Raw genomic sequence first — 21,851 nt, forward strand, 5'->3', positions numbered from 1 at the left:
GCAATCGGTTCCACCTTCAGCCAGCTAGTGGAGGCTTGCATAGAGGCGAACAAATATTTTATTATACTTGCTAAATACTATTCACACCAAGTTAATGAAATTGTATAATTCCTGCTGCACTCCTGATGATCCCTCAAGACACATTAACGTACCCACGGTACAGTGGTTATTAGTGATAATAATGAAAAAAATGAACATTACTCCGGCAATTTGTAAACTGCCTGGCAGTCATTGATTTGACAATTTAGGTGCCAGGTATGAGCATTTGGTCGATATTCCTACAAAGTACATCAGTCAATCCGAAAAACGAATGAGGAGAGGAGACTTCTAAAAATCACACAAAATCAATGAGGCCCTACTGGGAAAAGAAGTCTTTGTAATGTTTGTTACGAGTTGTCCAGTGAACTGCTTGCGTATGACAGAGTTGCTGTTTTAGTGCAATGCGAATTTATATACAAAATAAACAGATACTGTATACAGGCGAGGATAAATTTACACAATATTATGGAACAAATATTTAAATACAAACAAAAATAATTCCAGGAGAGTCCTTCTGACAGTGATGTAAGTGATGTGATGTGTTTTCAATTCCAGACAGTCCCCATTTAGCAAAATCTTTATAAAATGCAAAATAACTACTGCGAGGAAATGAGTCACCCGGACCTTTAATTTACTTCAATGCAATTTCTGTGCAGCTCAAGTAAAATCCAGGAATAAACGATCATAGAATGTGACAGAACAAGAGCGAAGGAGCACATTACTACTTTCAATGGATGCATACTAAATGTCTTTTCATGCTGAGGAGAGGGATGGTCATCATTCCCAAACAGCTTACAGTTAAAAACGTCTTAAGTAGGCATATTGTGGTTGTCACCATTTCCCAATCTGCTTGCTGCATTTATTTGGGCCTGCCAACAACAAAAGTGTTTTAAAATCAACTAATCAACTTTGAATGAATGTAATCAATATGCACGCATGAGGAATGTTGCTCACCTGCTCTGGTCTGCTCAACAACAGCCTCATGTAGCTGAAGAGGACGCTAAGGAAGATGAAATTACTGGACATGCCCAAGACAGCTGACAGGACAGGGAAGTAAAACAACAAGTACCTGAAACAAAAGGGAAACATCTTCTATTCACATCTTTTGAAAGAAAGAAAGAAAGAAAGAAAGAAAGAAAGAAAAAAAATACACACACACACATATATATATATATATATATATATATATATATATATATATATATATATATATATATATATATATATATATATATATATATATATATATATATATATATATATATATATATATATATATACACACACACACACACACACATACACTGTCCAAAGACAGCTGGGTTAGGCTCCAGCACCCGCCGCGACCCTTGGGAGGATAAAGCGGCTCAAAAAAATGGATGGATGGATGAATGGAAAACAGCTTTCCCTTTTTCTGTGTACAATCGAGACTGGCCATGACAATTGGTAAACGTACTATTATTTTAATAGCTCTATTTAGGCTGTAAATAATTCATAGCCTGACCCAAGTTTGAGGTCATTTTTTGGAGTGGGTATCTTATTGTTGAAAATGACACAAATTATATTTAACTATATTGCCGGTAGACGAGTGGTCAGCACATCTGCCTCGCAGTTCTCAGATTGTGGGTTGAAAACTCAGCTCTGGCCTCTTGGTGTGATGTTCTCTGCCGCGGTTGCATCCTGCTCTAGGATACGGAGCTTTACAAGTATTTGGTCAGACCAACACACATTTCCACATGATACGACAAATTGCGAAACGAAAAAAAAATAAAGAAAAAAAATAAGACCAAATTAATATGATGAAAATATAAAGGAGATGCGTTTGCATTTTTTGAACATGTGCAAAGAAGAAAATGTGTTGTTGCCATTTTCAACTATGAGATATGTGTTTGAAAAATAAAAGTGATTACAATGTTCCCTGATCACCTTATACCAGTGAAATGGGCATGGATGTAGAGCTGGGACGAGTAGATCTGCACTTTGCTGGATAGGATCTCAATGACTGCTGTGGTCGAGGGGGAGTACTTTTCATGAAGAAGGAAAAAGACATTGAGGTTTTTACCAATGTAAACTTGATTTTAATCCAAGAGTTTGCTTATTATTTATTGTATTAATTTATAAGAACCTGGCACTCACTGGGTCATCTGTGTATTCTAAGAAGAGGTCCACCTCCAATACTTGCTTCTGCTCAGCAACTCCAGTCATGAGCATCGGGAGGGACAGCAAAGTTGACATGGTCCTCAGAAGGTTCGACTGGTATCGCAGTATGCTCTGAAACAAGAGTTTATCGAGACATCCCAATTTGAAAGTACATGTTTGTTGTGAAAATCGGTTTTGCATTTCTTTGTGCAACTGTATGTGTCCTAGTCATTTGTATTTACAGTCAGTAAAATTGACTGCAGTGCAGTTAAAACAACACTGTAGTGGCTTTAAAAGTGACATTTAACAGATCAAATCTTCTGTCTTAATGGATAAGCATAAGCAAACAATGTAACCAAGTGTAGTTACATTAGCACCCGATACCAAGTAGATATTGAAATGCTTGGCTAAGTCGTTGATATACGCCTGGGGGTTATTTGTGTCTGTCGTGCAGCGTTGACAGCCGCTCAGTTCATCGCATGCACTAGGAATGAAGCGCTTTGAAAGATGAATGCATGAATGAATTATTATTATTATTCAGTACCTCACAGTACTTGGGGTAGGAAACTGCGCACGGTTATTTTCACACACACACACACACACACACACACACACACACACACACACACACACACACACACACACACACACACAGACACACACACACACACACACACACACACACGAATATTTTTGTGCTTAAGCTAAAACACTCATATAAAAGCAGTGCTTTGGCACCACCTAGTGGCTCATTGTTGCACTGGACTGAGCAGCTTCCTGTTGTGCTTTGTGCCATCTTGTGGCTGTCATAGCCAATTACAGTATAATTGTTTTTTTTTTTTTTTTTTTTGGTGGGGGCGTTAATGACACTTGCAGATTTTCCCAAACGCTGCAACACAATCAGTGGAGGACAAAACAATGCACGGACTCTCATAAGAACAACAGATTCTGTTTGAGCAGGTTATTAGTTTTATACTCACAAAACGAGAGCTGGAAGCGGATGACAGCTGCCTCGCCTGAGAAACACGCAGCAACGTAGCAGTGAATCACCAGCGTCAGCACAAACATGCAAACATGGGAGTCGAAAGGAGGACTTGGCAGGCCACTCACGGAACGAGCGGACGTCGCCACTTGACCTCCGTCACGAGAGAAGCAGGTTGTCCTGATCATGAACATCCCAATCTCCTGGTTGGTCTCAGAATCAGGCATGTCTAACTGGAGGGTTATTTGATAGGCCTGGCCGAATGTCAACACCTGTACATAACGAATAACATCTTTCAAATGGCAGTTTTTTTTATGGAGGGCAGAGTACCATAAGACAACAGGTTCACACTCCAATTTGTATTTTATGTTGAATATAGCATACAAGTGTGTTTCAATAAATTTGAATATCATAGAAAACTTTGAACAAGAAAACTTCCTTTCCAAAAGTAAAACTAAAATTAGTTTCATGAACCTCACAGGAAAATACTTTACATTAGGCCAGTTCCTAATAATGGGGATGCACTCTTAAAAATATCTTCTGCGAGGTTCATTACTCATACAATTAGGGAGTTTAATCTTTACAAATGAAGCATTCAAACCAACAAGCATGTAAGTATATAAAGTGATACATGTGCTCATATATAGTAATTACACGTACAGGTCTGTTGCTTCTCATCAGAGAGACATTGGCCACGGGATATGAGCACTTGAAAGAGTTTGGAGAGTCACAGTCTGTCCTGCAAAAGCAACAATATGAATTTGAAGAGCAATGTTGATGCATAATTAGATTCGAAAGGTGTGAACAAAGGGCCTCATTTATATCATACTGGTGAATGCGGCCAAAGTTGTAATTTCCTGATGTTCTTGAATGCCACACACTCACCTGTAGTAATAGTGCACCGGAGTTGAATAAGCTGCCAGAGGCATGTAGGAGTAGTAGAAGCTCCCGTACATAAAGGCGGAGATCCAAAGGAGCAGCACCAGCATGGAGAACACAGTGATGCCCTGCATGACCCTCTGACGGACATGGAAGATCACCCTGACAGCGGCATCATTCAATCTCATCAGCAAAGCACCAAAAAGGACGAAAGGTTCATATCCGGACTGCACGTGACTTGCTTGATCCATCTTAACCTAAAAAAATAAAATAAAATAACAGAAAAAAGCATTATCTTCATCACAGTGTGGGTAAAAAAAAAAACTTTTCCCTGTGCTGAATACTTTTGAGGACCAAACAAACACACATTCAGTGGACTGAGAAGTGTGAAATTAGCGAGTCAAATTTCAGGTCACAAGCAGAACACTTTTACATCAGATGACTTCAGATGGATCAAAAGTTGGGCTGTTTTATTTGAAAGCAAAAGGCTGCAAATGAACCTTCACTGATGCCATTGTATTTATTTAGCCAAGCTATGTCATGAAGGAGCTCACTACTAAACACATTAGAGAATACAATTAGAACTGCAAAACTTAGCACGTATCCTACCCATTTGAATAGCTTAATTTGACGGAAACATACAGGAATGTATATTCCATTTTCTATAGCTTTGTACAGATTGGTGGTAAAGTGGACGTTTTGCAATTGGAAGACTGCTGCTGTTTCCACTGATTCTACGAATGAAGCAACATCGCACATCTCCAGTTGTTGCTGCTGTGTCATTATTATGTACAAATGAGGCAACCTTACAGTATACATGAGTGATTTGATGGTATAAAAGATGAACACAACTCAAAATGCAATATGTAAAACAATGCGTTCTGTCTTACCATTGTATTCTGATGCCCCATGAACAGAGTCTCAAGTCTTTGTCTCCGGCTCAACAGTGTCTGGATGAAATGTGAACAGGACTGTGACTGCCCCAATTCTGAGCTCCTACAAGTGGGAGAAAGCGGTTTAGTTTAGTCCAGCCCCCTGGCCACAAAGCGACTCCTGCCAATTGGAACACAGTTCGACAGAGCACAAGACAGAGTTACAAATACTTTACACACCGTAACTAGTTTTGTCTAGCAGCTTTTTGAATAACATGTATTGGAATGTAAGTTTTTGTCTGCAATATAAACTAAACAGCTACAAACAAAGGTGACCCTCAATAAAAATCGGATTGTGTCCAGAATTCATGACGAGCATCACAAATTGCTCTGTGAAAGTCATTCGGCTCTCTTCCTTACACCAATAAAAGAACATGTCACTTGTAAATAGTTTCTATGGTTTGCTTTTATTGTTTGTTTTGTTTGCCTTTTTGGGGGGTTTGGGATGGAAGGTGGGTTATTCTACGAAATATACATTTAAATCGTACACACACCATTTACATTCCTAGATGTAATTATCTGATTAAAATGGAGTGTTTGTTTCTACTTTAAAAGGTACAGTAGGCCAAAATTAGCCAACAGTCAATTTACTTAAACTTATTACAATGTGAATAGCACTTACTAATAAAGTCTTCTTAACTGAACAGTTGTGGTGGTGATCTTCTGTATGGCCACCAGAGTCAAATTCCTGCTTTTCCATTGTCAAAAAATGAGTGTATGCCTCTCACATGCAGATTTTTAAAGGGAATGAGAGGAGCTGCCTCCATTGGCCGGGTAGCGAGTTAGCTGTGTTCACTCCCACAACGGCGCAAACCCCCGCTTCTAACTGCTCTAATCTTTGAGAATTATCCCCCCCCCCCCACAAAAAAACCCCTCCCCATGCCAAAATATTGAGCAAAGAGACCCTCATGTCTACGGCTGCATGTTTACAAAACCCTTTGTTTTATGTCAATCAAGCAGAATGAAGGTTCAAAAAATAAGTGGATAGAAAAACAAATAAAGTATTACTTTCAGTGAAAGATAAAATGGTGTAAATAGCTAAAGAATAATCGCAATAATCTAAGAGCTCAAACTCATTACAATCGCATTATTCAACATCAATACCGATGGTAGTATCAAGGCCCCAGGTGCACAAAGATAGTGTTGTCAAGTTTTCACATATGGTACATTCATTGAATGAATGAACATATGGTACATATTGAGCGATATTGAAATACACAAACATTCAAAATGTTATTCTTTAAATTAGTATTAGAATGATGATGTATGTAATGTTTTCATTATCTATGTTGCCTAAGTGTCTAAAGATGACATTTTAAACAAAAAAAAATCATGTTCAGGCTATTACATCTGACTCAATTCAGACGATCAGGCAGGGACTGATAGTGCTTCAGTGAGGCATTTATAGCCACAAGATGTAAAGTTTAATTTAAATTCACAGTCTCCTCTGCATCCAAGCAAACAGGAAGCAATAATTTCATATGACGAAGATTGCCTTTGCTTGCAGGTTCCACTGAGGGGGGTGTCAGAGTCATTGTGCAATGTCTTCTGTGCTTTTTGACTGAGAGAAAGAAAGAAAGACAAAAAGAAAGAAAAAAAAGATGTCACTGGAAGGGAGCTACAAGAGATGTGAGACAACTAGAAGTGCATTGTGAAGAATAAAAGGAGCTCCTCGAACAAGGAAAAAAGATGTTTGCTGAACAGAGCTCATTGTGACACCAGTAATTTTGACAGGGCTTTCGTCCATGCGAAAACAATGCCCACCACTGACAGCAATTAGCATTACAGCGCTAATCAAAAACTTAGTTGCATTTGTGACATCTTCGGTCAATATCGACTCAAAAGACAATCCTTTTCTGACACATCTGCACCATCCGACATGAAAGGCAAATTAAATGTCCAACTGTTACAAAGACAAAAATGCTCAGCTTTGAGGTACTCATTCAACAGCTTGCCTACATTGTGGTTGTTGCCAAACAGTTGTATCCTAAAACTACATACATGAGTTCAGAGAATGGAGGACCATTACATTTTTGGAGAAATCTTGACAGAGCTGCTTAGTGAGGAATTTATTTTTACCTTCTGCCCTTCAAGTCAACTTGGGGTGTTGAAAGTCGACCAGATCTAGCAGTGAAAAAGGTTTGATTGTGTAGTAGTCGGCATTCACTTTGTAAAGTGCATTATCGCCACCCACAGGAATGGAGTGGAACAGTAACGTAACGTGTAAACCACAGGAGTGTTCTGCCACTCCAAATTGACTGCAAGAACTTTTGGTCTGATCAACCAATCAGAGGATGAAAAAATACTAGTGTTCTTTTGGTTCAGATGGGCGGCCTGTGATGTGAAATCTGTTTGGTTCAAGAAACAGTCCAACTGTTGATGTAGTTTAAGTTGCATTAGCAAGTGAGACTGATTCTGAAGGCCTTCACAAAATTAGACTGACATGGCAACACATGACGCTGAAATCTGATTAGACAAAGAAATCTAACTTCTACATAGCGAAAGCTGTGCAAGGTGATGGAAATGCTACAAAGTGAAGAGATTAGACTGTTGGAAATAAATTAATATAATTACATGGATCAAATATTAGAATTAAGGCCGTAAAATAGGGCAGTGCTTCTGATTAGCGTTTAGGCTAGCAGAGAAAGCATTGCTGGCTCTGACACTTTATTTTCCTTTTATCCTTAAGTTATAGAGCTGAAGCACATCACAACATTGGTTAAGATGGATAGTTTCACTGTCAATAATGACATTACGACCTAATGCAAAGCCCTTCTTCCTGCTGCCCTTAACATATCTGAGGTGATTCTGGAGGCTCACATCCATCAGCCTCTGACAACATGTTAATCCGTCAAAACCGCCTGCCTCAGTAGCTAATTCCATTCTTATCTTCATCCCTATTTTCGCCTTCCTTCCTTTCCCTCCATGCACTTTCACTGACAACTTTCTCTTTCACTGACAGTTTGCTCACCACCAAGTTTCTCTTTCCAGAGCTGAAAGCTTTGTAGATATCCTTTGCATGTATAGCTCGGTCACCCTTGTGTACTATTTTGTGCAAGGCTTGGGTGCAAGCACTGCCTAGGGGTCCCTTGGGGGGGACTGCTCCTGCTGAGAAGCGTCTGGCGGGGAGGGGATGGGGCCACAAGCCAGGCTGGGTGCTGCTCACAGCGCAGTTTTACACAACGGCCTCTTGGGTGACTTGGAATGAAAGAGAGACAGAAGGGCAGCTCTGCGGGGGGGCTAGAGTGTATTGACACCGTCAATCGAATTAGCGGTAGATGTGCAGGGCAGGACGTGGCTTCGCATTCAACATCTACAACTGTACGTTGCAACTTAATTGCAGAGAACTGAAAGACAATCGCTCACCAGCAAGCAGCAAGCTTGGCACTCCCTTTTTGGTACCTTTCAATGGAAGTCATTCAGTTAATCTCAATTGGGCAACTCACTAATGTACAGTAATTCCTCATCCATCCATTTCCAAGCCGCTTGATCGCACTTGGGTGTGCTTGAGCCTATATAGCATAGCAAAGGTAAACCACCCCTGAAGTAAAAAGCACCCCCAAATTGTAGCGGCCTTTAAATTTTATTTACTGTATGTCCAGCTAGAGAATTGTTCAAACCATACGGTAGTGAGTACAAGCAAAATATTTTGTCAGCAAAAGTATAGTTCCCCCTTTGCCTCAAAAACGACTAATAAAGGATCACCTGTTTTCTGAAGCTGAGCCATGACAGATTGTTGTTACCCGAGAACTGTGATGTCAAAATTGCCAAAACACCTGTTTTGGCATGGATTTTACTTCTTACCACAACGTCACAAACTCAATATTAATCCAAATGCCATGTTAAACGAGTAGGTCTACATACAATTTATTACTGTAAAGATTTTTGGGGAGGTTGATCTCCCCTTAAAGAGGTGCACATCTTTTGCAATTTTTTCCCTGAAATGAACGGCGCGCAAAATTGCAACTAATACAAAGGATGCTGATTCGCCTTGTGGGCTGAGGCTATAATTTGTGGTTTTTAGTGATTCCTTTAGCTCCTGTAAATTAGCTATACAATATTTCTATTTAGTGAATGCCTGTTGAAATGACCTGGTTTATGACCCCGAAGTAATTCTTAAAGCGGCTCTCCACCTTGGAAACGGCAGCTCCCCGCCCATCTCCCCCCTACATGCCGGTCCCACGGTGAGTGCTCCCCGGCGCGGTCCATTGTTCTACGGCCGCTTCCACCACAACTAAGCGTCAAGTTAACGTGCGCAAATGAATTAACTTCCGGTATTTGCTGTCAAAATAGTCTAATTACACGCGCACCACCGACTAACAGTCCGCATGGCCATGATTTCTGTCCTTTTATTTTTCAGAATCATATTTTGTATTTCCTGTGGTAGATAATTACCTTTACAATAGTGATGCTGAGCGTGTTGGTTGGTTCTACCGCTTTTCTCCTCATTGATGTCCACCAAGTTTACTGGACACACTTGATGGAGAAAATTGTGTACATCCCAGCCTTGTCTTATCCTTACATGACGTTGGAAAGAAATATGACTTTTTAAACGACTGACCATCTTAGAGCACTTTGACAGCCCGTAGTTTAATTCCGTTCGGTGATTATAAAATCTAGTTTTCAAATCATCCGCGCTTACGGATGCCTTTTGTGGTGAAAATGGAGACCTGGCTGGCTGTACCCAAGTACCAGCTCCTGGGTTTGCTTTGCGCAGTTGCTGCCCTGTCGGGGTCCCGGAGCTCGGCGGCTGCCGCCGGGAGGAGCTGCGCCGACACCCGGCAGGTGTACGCGGAGAAGGGGTACAGCACCGGTACCGCTCCGGTGACTCAAATCTCTGGTAAGACTCTTCTTGCAGGACGAAACATAAAAATGCATGTTATTTTAGAATAAGACACAATCGTACACATTTTGCTTTAGCAACCAGAACGAGTGACAATTTTGATCTGAGAAACACATCAATGAATGTGTAAAACAAAGTATAAAACTCACTAATGAGCACAATCATTGTCTTTTCCCCTCTGGATAAAAACAAAGCGGAGTGGTTTTAAACCAAATTACATCCCCTCCCCTGTGTGCTGCTTAAATAGGTTGATTAAGCGGGATGAGCAAATTGCCAACACCACAACAACAAAGAACCTCGCCCCTAATTAGTCTTCGCCTGTACTGGTAAATCCCTGCTTGTCCCTCATGGATTCTATTCATTGGCAATAATAATCTTATCTGCTGAATGAGATGAAGTGTGGATTTCGAATCACGTTTCAGTGAGGGGATTGTGAAAAGGTTTGGAGTGTTTGGGGGTAAAATAAAAGAAAGTGCACCTGTCTGGAAAAGTGAAAGTATAGCAAGGTCGCCCACATGTGTGGCTGAACCTCGCATGTGAATTAGCTTAGACTGATGTATTTGTGGGTGGGAGGTCACCAGTATGTTGAACATGTACGACATAAGACCAGCAAGAGCAACCCCCCACCCCCCAAAACCTGGGAACTGTTATAAAAACTGAAACAAATTGCGATATAATCAATAATGGTACCCCGCTGGACTTTAGAATAACCCAAAACATTTCTCACCCCTGTTAAATACATTCTGGCTTTGTGTTGAAGTCAAACCGACAGATGCGTTCTTGATTGATTTCAGATATATTTGTGTGTGAGTGTTTGGGCTGTGTGTGTGTTCTTTGCCTGAGCCTCGGCTGGCTGTCCCGTGGGCCATGGGGGAGCAGATGGCTGGGAGAGTGAGCAAAGACGAGAGGCTGCCTAGAAATGGAAATGCAGGGATGATAGCGGAACAAAAGAGACAGAGTGGCACACCACCGAGGAGGTGGAAGCCAGACGTACTATTTGTGTCAGGTGTAACATTGACTGAAACAAAGAACTGAAGCGCTTTTCCTCCCTCGCTTGTCATTTGCATATCATTACCTCTGACATATGAAAGACCCGAACCTGAGTTGACAACAAGAGAGAGAGATTGGAACTGAATAATTCATGGGGTCAAAGTACAATTTCATATCACAGTCTTTGGTTGTCTTTGATAAGACTTGGCTGTAAGAACAAGAGACTGACAGGTGTAATGGATTGTTTCACGGCAAGTAGAGCTTGTCTGAATGGGAATGAATGAGCATGGTAGCCCACCATTTCCAATATTGAGGATCAGGAGTGGGGAAGAATATTATCATCAGTGGCAACTTGACTCTGTCGAGGGCCTTACCAAGTCTATGAAAAAGTGTAATAGTTTCTTATAAAGGTTATTTTAAGGGCAGAACAGTGGTTAGCACCGTTATAATAATCAGGTCTAGTGTGAAATAAAGCAAGGGTTTCACAATAGCTTTGAAAAAGTCAATTTTTTTGATCCACTGTATCAAATTGTGTCATGGTAATTAAATTATTCCCAGGTGATTTTAAGTGCTGCATCATTTTGTGATTTTGCTGGTTTGTGACGATGTTTGATCTGATGAAATGCACCTTTTTTCAGGGAAAAACAGGCAAATTCATTGCATTTACAGTATATTATAATGGTTGTTTCACTCTTTGTATCCTGCTACTGGCTGGTGAACATGAGTCAGCTGGGATGAGGTCCAACTCACTCTGCTTTTTAAGTTTTTTAAAATACTGAATAATGAGCACTTGTGGCTTAAATGTTTTACAACAGTTCCTCAGAGGTTCTACTTGTTTTTTGAATAGCGTGGGTGAAATGCTTCCCCAAGCGATAGGGTTCCACACCGTGGGGTAAGCCATCATTTGTGAACCATTTATGAGCACACCCAACAATCTTCTCATGATGCAAATGTGCCACATCACATTTGTTGGGAATCACTGCTCTATAAAAACGATGCACTGTTACTACTTGTGTACCCAGGCGAGCACTTGAGGCTCTGTCCTCAGGACTACACCTGCTGCTCCAGTCAGATGGAGGAAACGCTGGCGCTTCAGAGCGAACGGGACTTCCTGAAATCCGTGGAGAACCATAGCCAGTTCCTGTTGACCACCTTCACCCAAAGACAGCGACGGTTTGACGGTAATGTTTGTGTCTTACATTTGTGGCCATGACTACCAGCTCGGTTATGCTTTCTGTGGTCTTTATTCGTTGGTATCGCGTGTAATCTTTTAGAGACATCCAACAATTGGGCCTTTATTGACGGAAACTTTAATTAATGGTATGTGTGCACGGTATGCATAATTATATAATCATAAAAAAAATCCTGTTAACCCTTTCAGGCATCCTGTAACCTGATAACATGATAAACTGTCCACTGTAGTAACCGCTTTCCCTGAAAGGCTTGGGAGGTGGACAAAAGGAGCCCGTGAGGGCTTTAGCGTCTTTATCTTTAATAGAATCGAGCGCTAGTAAAGATTTCTGGCTGTCCGAGTCCAGCCAGACGCAACACCGAGCCGATTTGACGTTTTCACCGCCTACCTGCTATCACTTCTCTTCTCCCCTCCTATTTCTTTTATATAACGCAAGTGATGAATCAGGAGTGGGAGACTGCACATATGAGCCTTCACGGCTATTTTTATAAGACACCATGCTCTCTCGCACACATTCGCTAATGCCCGCCGAATGATGTAACCGTGACGTGGCGAGGCCTTGGCGCCAGGTTTTGGGTGTCAGACTTGCATCTTTGTCCTCCTAGAGTTCTTCAGGGAGCTGATAGACTTGTCTGAGAAGTCCATGAACCAGATGTTCACCAAGACCTACGGACGCCTCTTCACACAGAACTCGCACGTCTTCCAGGAGCTGTTTGTGGAGCTGCGCAGGTATTATTCAGGTCAGTTCATCCGCAGCTTGTCTTCATAGACAAGAATGGGGACACACTCCTACTGTATATTTAGATGCAAGGTGGTACCAGATGGCCACATCACACGATCATGATGCTGGTGTTTATTTTCTTGGAATAGCTGGTGTATTACAAATGATACCTGTTGCTCATCCAGCCTTCTATCGGCCTGTCTGCCAATTCATCTGTCTTCTCTCCATCCATTTAACTTTCTATCTATCCACCAACCTATTTCGGAAGCCATTTTTTTCTTTTTCTTTGTGAAGTGAGCTAAAATTTAAGTTACCAACTAGCGTAAAAAAAGTGGAGCAATTAAGGCACTGTAATGCGCTCACATTTGGGCAAGGAGAGCCAGTAAGCACTTTTGTTCGGTCAAACACAAATACAAAATGAGAGCATTTGCAAGGAGCTGCTTTCAAGCCACATCACTCACGTCCTGAGGTGAGGGGTTGAACCAATTAGTAGTACTGTAGTTAGAATTTTAAACTATCCAAGCTGCGTGCGTCTATGAGAAAATATCAAAACAAAGTGCCTCACGCCAGACTTGCGGTGCCCGCAAGAATAAAGCCTTACTTCTAAAAGTTGACTAATCTCTACTGTCACTACTCACTTGGTTTTGGCATCTTGTCTTCCAATCTTGCAATCTACAGAGGACTTTTGACTAACGCTAACCTATCTGCTGCCCTTACTGGATTAAATGGTCATAGAATTAATTAAACTTTTAAATCAAAGTAGCGCGGGACATACTATTCAGTGCATACCTGCAGTACCTCTATAACAATTTATACGAGATTTCTTTATCGTCCGCAGGGGGGAGCGTGAGTCTGACAGAGGTTTTGTCGGACTTCTGGTCCCGACTCGTATTATACGAGATTTCTTTATCGTCCGCAGGGGGGAGCGTGAGTCTGACAGAGGTTTTGTCGGACTTCTGGTCCCGACTCGTAGAGCGGGTCTTCACTCTGGTCAACCCTCAGTATCAGTTCAGCGATGACTACCTGGAGTGTGTCAGTAAGCATGCTGAACAACTGCAGCCGTTTGGAGACGTTCCTCGCAAACTGCGCGTACAGGTGGACTGTCCCAACTTCTTGTTTAAATGAAGACAAAAAGTAAGTGATTTTATTCCCACCATTTTTTTTAACAATTCTTTGACCAAACCAGGTATCCAGGGCTTTTATTGCTGCTAGAGCGCTCTCACAGGGATTGGCTGTTGGTCGAGATATTGTCAACAAAGCCACAAAGGTAAAATCATAATAATGTGTAACCTTGAGGGTGTAACGGTGTTTTCCTGGGTGACTCGAGTTTGAATTGAGAATTAAAAACAAGCGGGCCTCGTGGTCAGCATGTCCGTCTCATAGCTGAGAGTTTTCCGGGTTAAAATCGATTTAAAATTTGAGTTCAGTTTACAGTGTCATAGCATATGCAATGACAGTGGCATTCCTTACATGGCTTCTAGATGACTCCAGACTCTGACTGCTTGCGTGGCCTAATGCGTCAGTGGTACTGCCCCCTCTGTCGAGGAATGCCCTCCCTGCGTCCGTGCCGTGCCTTCTGCCTCAATGTGATGAAAGGCTGTTTAGCCAATCAAGCCGACCTGGACGCCGAGTGGGACTATTTTATTGGTGGGTAATGGGAGGCGGGGGAGGATTGTACTGTATTGACGTTTTTTTGTCCAAGATTACATCATTCATTTTTAATCTCCCATTTAAAAATGCTAAAAGATACTCTTTGGTGCATGAATTAAACTTCTCTCTTCAGATAATAGCTCATTTAATTTTCAAGGTTATGATTAGCAAATTAAATAACAATCAAGAAGAATACCTTTCCGTAATGGTTCCATGCTTCTCATTTTACTATACATCCACTTTGACATTCAATCATCTTCGCCTGTAACCTCGTTTCTTCGCACGTACCCGCCATCAGATGCCCTCTACCAGGTGGCGGAGAAACTGGAGGGTCCGTTCAACATGGAGCTGGCGGTGGACTCCATCTCCGTCAAAGTGTCTGAAGCCATCATGCACATGCAAGAAAACAGTGTCAGCATATCTACCAAGGCAAGGATGACTCCTTATATGTCAGGGGTCTCAAACTCAGGTCCTGGAGGACCGCTGTCCTGCATGTTTTCCAAGTCTCCCTGATGCAACACACTTGATTCAAATGAACGGGTTCAATGTCAGGCTTCCGCAGAGCTTGCTGATGATCTAATCATTCGAATCAGGTGTGTTGCAACAGGGAGACTTGGAAAACATGCAGGACAGCGGCCTTCCAGGACGGAGTTTGAGACCCCTGTTATACGCCATTATATTGATTCTTTGAGGAGAAAGAATGCACCAAGGGAAAACTAAGGTTCTGTGAATAGTCCCAAGCACATGTGAACAGGTGGTTAGCACATCTGTTTCGCAGTTCTGAGGTTGTGAGTCTGAATCTCATGTATGTTAAGGTAATTGAAGACAATTGTCCATGAGAGTAAATTATATGTACCCTGTGATTGGCTTATGAACCCAAAGTCAGCCGGCATAGGCTCCAGCTCACCTACGACCCTAATGAGAAAGGCAGTATAGAAATTGGAAGGATGGGATCTCATTTAACATGCTCACAAACCAATGGTCCAGCCGTCCATTTTTCTAAAGTGCTTGTATTCATTATGCTTGCAATGGCAGATGCTCACATACCTAAACATTAATTGGCCTTGGATGAGGTTGTGATTTATAACGTCAATGTTGTGTTATTAGTAGGGTTGTAATACAGTCAAGCCCCACCTATTTGCAGCCTGATTGCTTTGATACCATCTGGTGACATTTTGGTGTCAAAGATAATAATAATAATCTCGCACGCGGTCTGTTCTTCCGTCTGTCCCTTTTCAAAATGTACCTACTTCACCGCGCCGCTGCGCGCCGCCACTGCGCGCCGCCACTGCGCGCCGCCACTGCGCGCCGCCACTGCGCGCCGCCACTGCGCCGCTCAGGCAGTGGCTCACTACGAACGCGCGGGCATCTTAGCGAAAAAATGTTGTCTACCCACAAGCATTGCAATGAAATTGTTAGTTATTTAGTAGAGCTAAACATCTCTTTATTTTCGCGATAAGCAATGAAGATGAACAAAAAGTTGAAACAAGCAACAACACTTTTGTGGGGCGAAGGCCCACCTTACCAGCCTTCCGCAGGAACTAGCTGATGAGCCGCACGGAGGGGGGCGAACCAGCTAGTATAATAATATTAATACATGTATGTTGGAGTGAGTTGAGGAGTTTATTTTCGATATAAGTAGTACTTTGTCACTATTTTGCTGAATCGAGAGACAATAAGAAATCTTTGTAGTTGGGGCAGGAATTGCTTGTTGCTTTTCACTATCAGCGGCAGGGCTCCTTCTGTATTCAGTGTATCTCAAGTCTCACGCTGCTCCATTATTTCTTCTGAATTTAAGAAGAAAATTATGATGATTTTTTTTCATAAAACCATCTCTCATAATGGATGAAAATGTCCTTCTTTTTGGGGGGAATTGGGGGGGGGGATATGCAGCACTAACCTGCTGAGGATGAGGGTTCGAAAACAATAGCTAAAATGTCTTATCCGTCTGATTGCCACAGGTTGAATTTACAATTACAAGTATAAAAATAAAACTTTTAGGATATATGCGAAGCACATCAGGTAGCATGTCTCCCCAACAACACAAGTTCTTGCTGTAAAAGCATTTGTAGTAGGCCCATTTAAAATCTATTCTGGATTTGACCTCTTTACCACGTCGCAGAGCTATGCCATCTGACTTTTGTTATGAACAAATTGTTTACCATCAAAAAGAGTGTAAAAAACACAAATCTCCCTTATCGTTTCGGGTCCTTTGTGAGACAACAATACAGGACTCCCAGTGAGGTCGCACCATGTAACTGAAGCGCGGCGGCGAGGCTTCTGGGAGCGAATCCACCTGAGAGGCACCCACGTCTCGATTCAATGTGTGGCAGCGCTTCAGGGAACAGCGAGTTCTTTGGTACACAGCTTGGCTGTTTTTCTCCTCTGTGGCAGAGAGAAAAAGTGAGAGGAGTGGAATGTCAGCCAAGGATTTATTATATTGCCGGTCCAAACCTTAAGTCGCCCAGTCTTGAGATTGCACGGCAGGCTCCGTGTAAGATGCTCTTCAAATACAGTAATGTGCTTCATGTCAAAGGTACAAGTCCAAGGTTTTCAAGATTTGGAGTGGTGGTTTAACAAGAAAACCTTTCTATACAGCATTGCGTTGGCATGGTGATAACTAATTCACAAGGAGGATAGTTAGTTGAAAACCAGATGAAATGAACATTGACATGAAATTTCCAGGAGTGCATACGATTTTAATTCTTTGGAATGTCTATACGGAAAACAATAATAAAGTCAGGGATGAGTATTTTACATATGCACAGTGTGTTAAAATCCTTTGATGTCATGGAGGTAGGCTATTTTTTCAAAATAAATATAGTTCTTGCCCCGTCTTAACATTGACTAATGCTGCAAACGTATAGGCAAAGTACAGAAAACGATTATTCCCGGATTGCTATTCACAAATCCACGGATTCACTTTGGTTTTTCTGTGGAACTTATCCTGAAATATGTGAAGAGTTGAAGATCGGTGTGGTGTGGAAGACTTTTGGTGTAATTCAATATTCTCTGTGAAGGTGTTTCAAGGGTGCGGAAACCCCAGACCTGTTCCGGCACGTTCCAAGCGCTCACCCAAAGAGTCGGGGGGCAACAGGAGGCCTTTCCGCACCTACACCCCCGACGAAAAACCGACCACGGCTGCAGGCACCAACCTGGACCGACTAGTAAGAATGACAAAGTTACCTTATCTTCGCGCCAAAGCGTCTATTTTGAGCTGGATGAAGAAATTATGTCCTGAAAAATTCAAGGCACACAGCTCGGGCATATGGCAAACAGATTTAACATTTAAAAATAAAATTTTTAATCATCGAAATATGTGCAAGCATATCAACAATTACATTGTAGACATCTATAACTTTAATTTAATTCTGACTAAAAATTCCAGTGACAGAACTCAACAATATCACTTCACCTCGTTGAAACATATTTTAAAGTGCAGCCTTGAGTGTCTTGCGGAAAGACACTTCTCAACCTATTGGTCACTTAACAAATCGCTATATCAGCTAAAAAAAAATGCAAAAAGTTGACACGTGTTTTACAATATTTCTTTTTGAAAAAGAAATTGCTCCCTTTTATTTCGTTAGAGCGGATTGTGGCTTCACGGTGAAATTACTAATATTTTTCAGTCTGTTAAAATTCCAATACTCATTGGTAATATGTTTTGCAATATATAAACTGTATGCTTGTCTTTAAGTGCACATTTTTATCCTGTGTTTTTGTCACGTTGTACCCGAAGCGACAGAATAAACGCTTCGAGTACAACAAAATAACTGAAGTGGATCCCCGAAAAAGCAGACACAGAAAGATGTTTGTCAGAAAACAAAGGAGTTTTAATACCAAAACAAAATACCTGTCCGGGTGAATAACAAAAGGCGCTGGTCAAAATAAGGACCAGGAATACAAATAAGGAGACAACAGAAAACGCTTGCGGAAAAATAGCAAGGAGAGTCTGCTTGGAGAATGCTTATAGTTTCCCACTAAAGAGAAATAACGACGCGCAATAACAGCCACAAGGCTAAGAGGCAACGAATAATTAGAATAGGAATGGGCGAGAGAATTTGGCACGGCGTGGAATACTCCGGCAGTGAGTCGACTGCCAGAGCCCCCAAATAAAGCATGAGAAATTAGTCACCAATGGGTGACAGGTGTGCAGGCGGCAGGCAAGAACCCTGCCCCCTGCTGGCAAACAAGGGACGTGACAGTTTTAAGCTCTTGTGAAGTGTCTTTGAGTATGATGAAAAGTGTTTTCAAATCAAATGTATTATTATTATTAACATCACTTCCTGCAAGTTTGATTCTGTTTGAATAACTCATTCCCAGTATATCTGGGAATGAGTTACCGGGTAGTGACGTTTTAGTCGCCGACCAGCACGCTACACCCTAGAAATACTGTATGATTTCCATGTGTCACGTTGCGAGGTGGTGGACCCCAAAAAGCAGGTAGGAGGGAGGAGCAGGGTGTATTTGAAGAATTGTATTTAAAACAAAGAAAACTAAATCCAAAACACACAAAGTCCAAAGTATCAAACAAATATCATGACTAAAGCTAAAACATAATAATGAACTAAACATGACAGAAACCAAGAGCAAACAGCGACACACATGACAGTAGCAAGAAGCAACAAACAAACATGACAGTAGCTAGAAGCAACAGGAACACACATGACAGTAGCAAAAAACAAACAATGACCCGACACCGTGTGTTCGGGCAGGAGTCCTTTTATACAACTAATTACAAAATGACCAACAGGTGTGCAGCTGCCGGTGGAGCCCTACAGTGCCACCTGTTGGTCCCTAAACCGAATCATGACACCATGTACTACACAACACAGTACAGTACAGTGCATTCAATTGCGAGCAATGTTTTGAAATTTGAGGAAGATGATTTTTACCCACAAGAGCTGACAGAAGTGGCATGTTTGAGCCGATGGAAGCCTGTCAGTGGAAGGGAAATTGAAAGTGAAGGTGATGACTGTGACAAGGACACTGAGGAGCCTGGATTCCAGTCGACACAAAACTCCACAGAGCGGATTGTAAATACTTTGGTGTCATACTTTGGTAATATTACATTGTGCGTTTCCACCTTAAATGCACAAGACCATGATTCATATGCACTACCCCCTACTACACACACACACGCACGTACGCACACACGCACGCACACACACACACACACACACATACGCACCAATCTAGACACAAGAATACTTTCAAGATAGACGAGCAATGACTCACGAGCCGCCTCCATACAGGTTACGGAACTGAAAGAACGCCTGCGGCCCATGGGGAGCTTCTGGGTGTCCCTCCCACACACCATCTGCAATGATGAAAAGATGGCCGCCGACGTCACTAACGAGGACCGCTGCTGGAATGGGCAGACCAGGGGGAGGTTAGCCATATGCATTTGGGAGATTTGGCGATGGTTCAATGAAACCAATGTCGGACATTTTTGGCCAGAAATCCAAAAAGCTTGTTTGGTGCAAAAGCAACAGCGCTTAACGCTAAATATGTAGTGAAGCATGGTTCTTGTGGCATTATGCTTTGGCACTGTCTTTCTGATTCAATTTGTCACCTGTGTGCATGAACACTCTCAGATATCTGCCAGAGGTGATGGGCGACGGGCTGGCAAATCAGATCAACAACCCCGAGGTGGAGGTGGATATCGGGCGACCCGACGTCAAGACCAGACAGCTGATCATGGAGCTAAGGGTGGCTTCCAACAAACTGAGACATGCACAGAGTGGACAGGACATGGACTTCATGGACAGTCAGTAGTACTTCACACGCTCACTTGATGTTGCATATGAACAGCCATGACAGACTGCACACGGTTTCCTCAAACAGTGGCTCCCTGCTCTAATTAGTGTCACATTCCCAGTACGAGTCTACGATTGACACTGACAGCAATGTCTTTTGCACAACACAGAGAGCAAATGTGGCATCGGTTAAGCTGCAGTTTACACTCGCGTTCAAAGTGCAGATTTACTGTATATACTATATATTTGTGGAAAATGATCAATCATGAGTAGAAATTAAAAACACACATATATATATATAAATATTATATATATATATTTCATATTATTACTCATGATCATGTTTAATAACATTGTTGAATTATTTTTTTTTAACATTGAAATTCATTTATTTGCCAATACCACGCTCCTGATCGACGCCTGGTAGTAAATAAACATGTCTGACCACAATTCTTCATACATACTATGTTGCAATATGTATTCAGCTATATAATACATATTTATTTGATTTATTTTAGTAATTAGACAGAAATACAACATGCAATTTTAAAATTGCTGTCTGACTGCAACCTCATTTTAAAATATTGTATTTAAATGATAATACATCATTTAAATACATTATGTTAATCCATAAAATTTCAAATATGAAAATATAAGGCCTCTCTCAGATGGCTTTGCCCTAGTACATACGTGTTACTCTCTAGAGTTGAGTAGCCACAATATCAAATAAACATGCTGTAATTTCAATATTTCCAAAACGGAAAAAAAGAGCATTAAAATTCAAAAATATATAATATATATTTTCATCTATTCACACCTCTGCAGTTGAGGAAATAATTGCCTCTTGCCATAATACATTGCTTCTTGCAATATTTAACAGTTTACAATCCCATTATAATGTAAAATGTGTTTTATAACACACGTGTATTTAAAAAGTAATAATACAAATAACAAATATATTTGACTATTCTTATGAAAAAAATAAAGGTCTCCTCCAAATAGATGTATGCTTTTCGAAATAAAAAGTATTGATCATGAATACTTCTATGACTGTGTCAAACTGTGTGTTGCTCCCAGGTGAGGAGGGCAGCGGTTCGGGAGGCGACGATGCTAGCGAACGCTACAACGACGATTGGCCGGGATATGGACCTCACTCTCCTCCTTTCAGCAAGCCCCCACGTAACGCCGCCTCTAACCCTGCCAAGCCTCCCCGGGTTCGCGAGAGAAATGGGCCCAAGGGCAACCGAAACCACGGCCGAGTCCCATCTGCAACAAGTCAGCTCACTTCCTCCCTGCTTCCTTTTTTGGTGCTACCTTTTGTGCTCATGAAGGCCCCCTGGTGGAGATAGTTTCTAATTGCATTTGTCATGATGGCCAGTCAAGATTTTTTTTTTCCATTTAGTTTCTTTACCACACACACACACACACACACACGCGCACACACACACACACACACACACACACACACACACACACACACACACACACACACACACACACACACACACACACACACACACAAAGAATAGCACAAAATGGCTTATCATGATTATTTATAACATCAACTGCACAAGTATTACTGAATGACATACATAACATAAAATCAAAATGTGCCAACTAGTAAAATAGGCAGATTCATCATGTTTTGATAAGGTGTACATTTTGAGATAAAATTCTTGAGCAATGAATCCTTCGGCCATAATTTTATTAAAAACGTGCATCGCA

The 21,851-nt window shown here is 41.5% G+C and overlaps 2 protein-coding genes across 8 annotated transcripts; one reads left to right on the forward strand and one right to left on the reverse strand.

The window, feature by feature from the left end:
* Nucleotides 1-360: 360 nt before the first annotated feature.
* On the reverse strand, nucleotides 361-9,698 carry LOC127590138 (seipin-like). 7 transcript variants are annotated; one of them, XM_052049961.1, is made up of 12 exons: nucleotides 9,367-9,698; nucleotides 7,051-8,373; nucleotides 6,467-6,532; nucleotides 4,930-5,035; nucleotides 4,046-4,296; nucleotides 3,821-3,899; nucleotides 3,289-3,432; nucleotides 3,159-3,194; nucleotides 2,176-2,310; nucleotides 1,966-2,063; nucleotides 994-1,108; nucleotides 361-908 (listed from the first exon to the last, which is right to left on the reverse strand). In XM_052049961.1, exons 4-12 carry the CDS (start codon nucleotides 4,948-4,950, stop codon nucleotides 849-851), a joined length of 939 nt encoding a protein of 312 aa, XP_051905921.1. In that variant the 5' UTR covers nucleotides 4,951-5,035; nucleotides 6,467-6,532; nucleotides 7,051-8,373; nucleotides 9,367-9,698; the 3' UTR covers nucleotides 361-848. The 7 variants fall into 7 exon arrangements, with proteins under 7 accessions (XP_051905921.1, XP_051905854.1, XP_051905579.1 ...); XM_052049894.1 differs by lacking the exon at nucleotides 7,051-8,373; XM_052049619.1 differs by having other exon boundaries at nucleotides 8,338-9,698.
* On the forward strand, nucleotides 9,634-21,475 carry LOC127593120 (glypican-6-like). The gene is made up of 11 exons (XM_052054390.1): nucleotides 9,634-9,811; nucleotides 11,827-11,985; nucleotides 12,602-12,736; nucleotides 13,637-13,812; nucleotides 13,904-13,984; nucleotides 14,199-14,364; nucleotides 14,666-14,796; nucleotides 17,388-17,534; nucleotides 19,623-19,759; nucleotides 19,965-20,137; nucleotides 21,204-21,475. The coding sequence occupies exons 1-11, from the start codon at nucleotides 9,634-9,636 to the stop codon at nucleotides 21,473-21,475; spliced, it is 1,755 nt and encodes a 584-aa protein (XP_051910350.1).
* Nucleotides 21,476-21,851: the final 376 nt, after the last annotated feature.

This window comes from Hippocampus zosterae, chromosome 1 (genome assembly GCF_025434085.1).
Source record: "Hippocampus zosterae strain Florida chromosome 1, ASM2543408v3, whole genome shotgun sequence".
Lineage (NCBI taxonomy): Eukaryota > Metazoa > Chordata > Actinopteri > Syngnathiformes > Syngnathidae > Hippocampus > Hippocampus zosterae.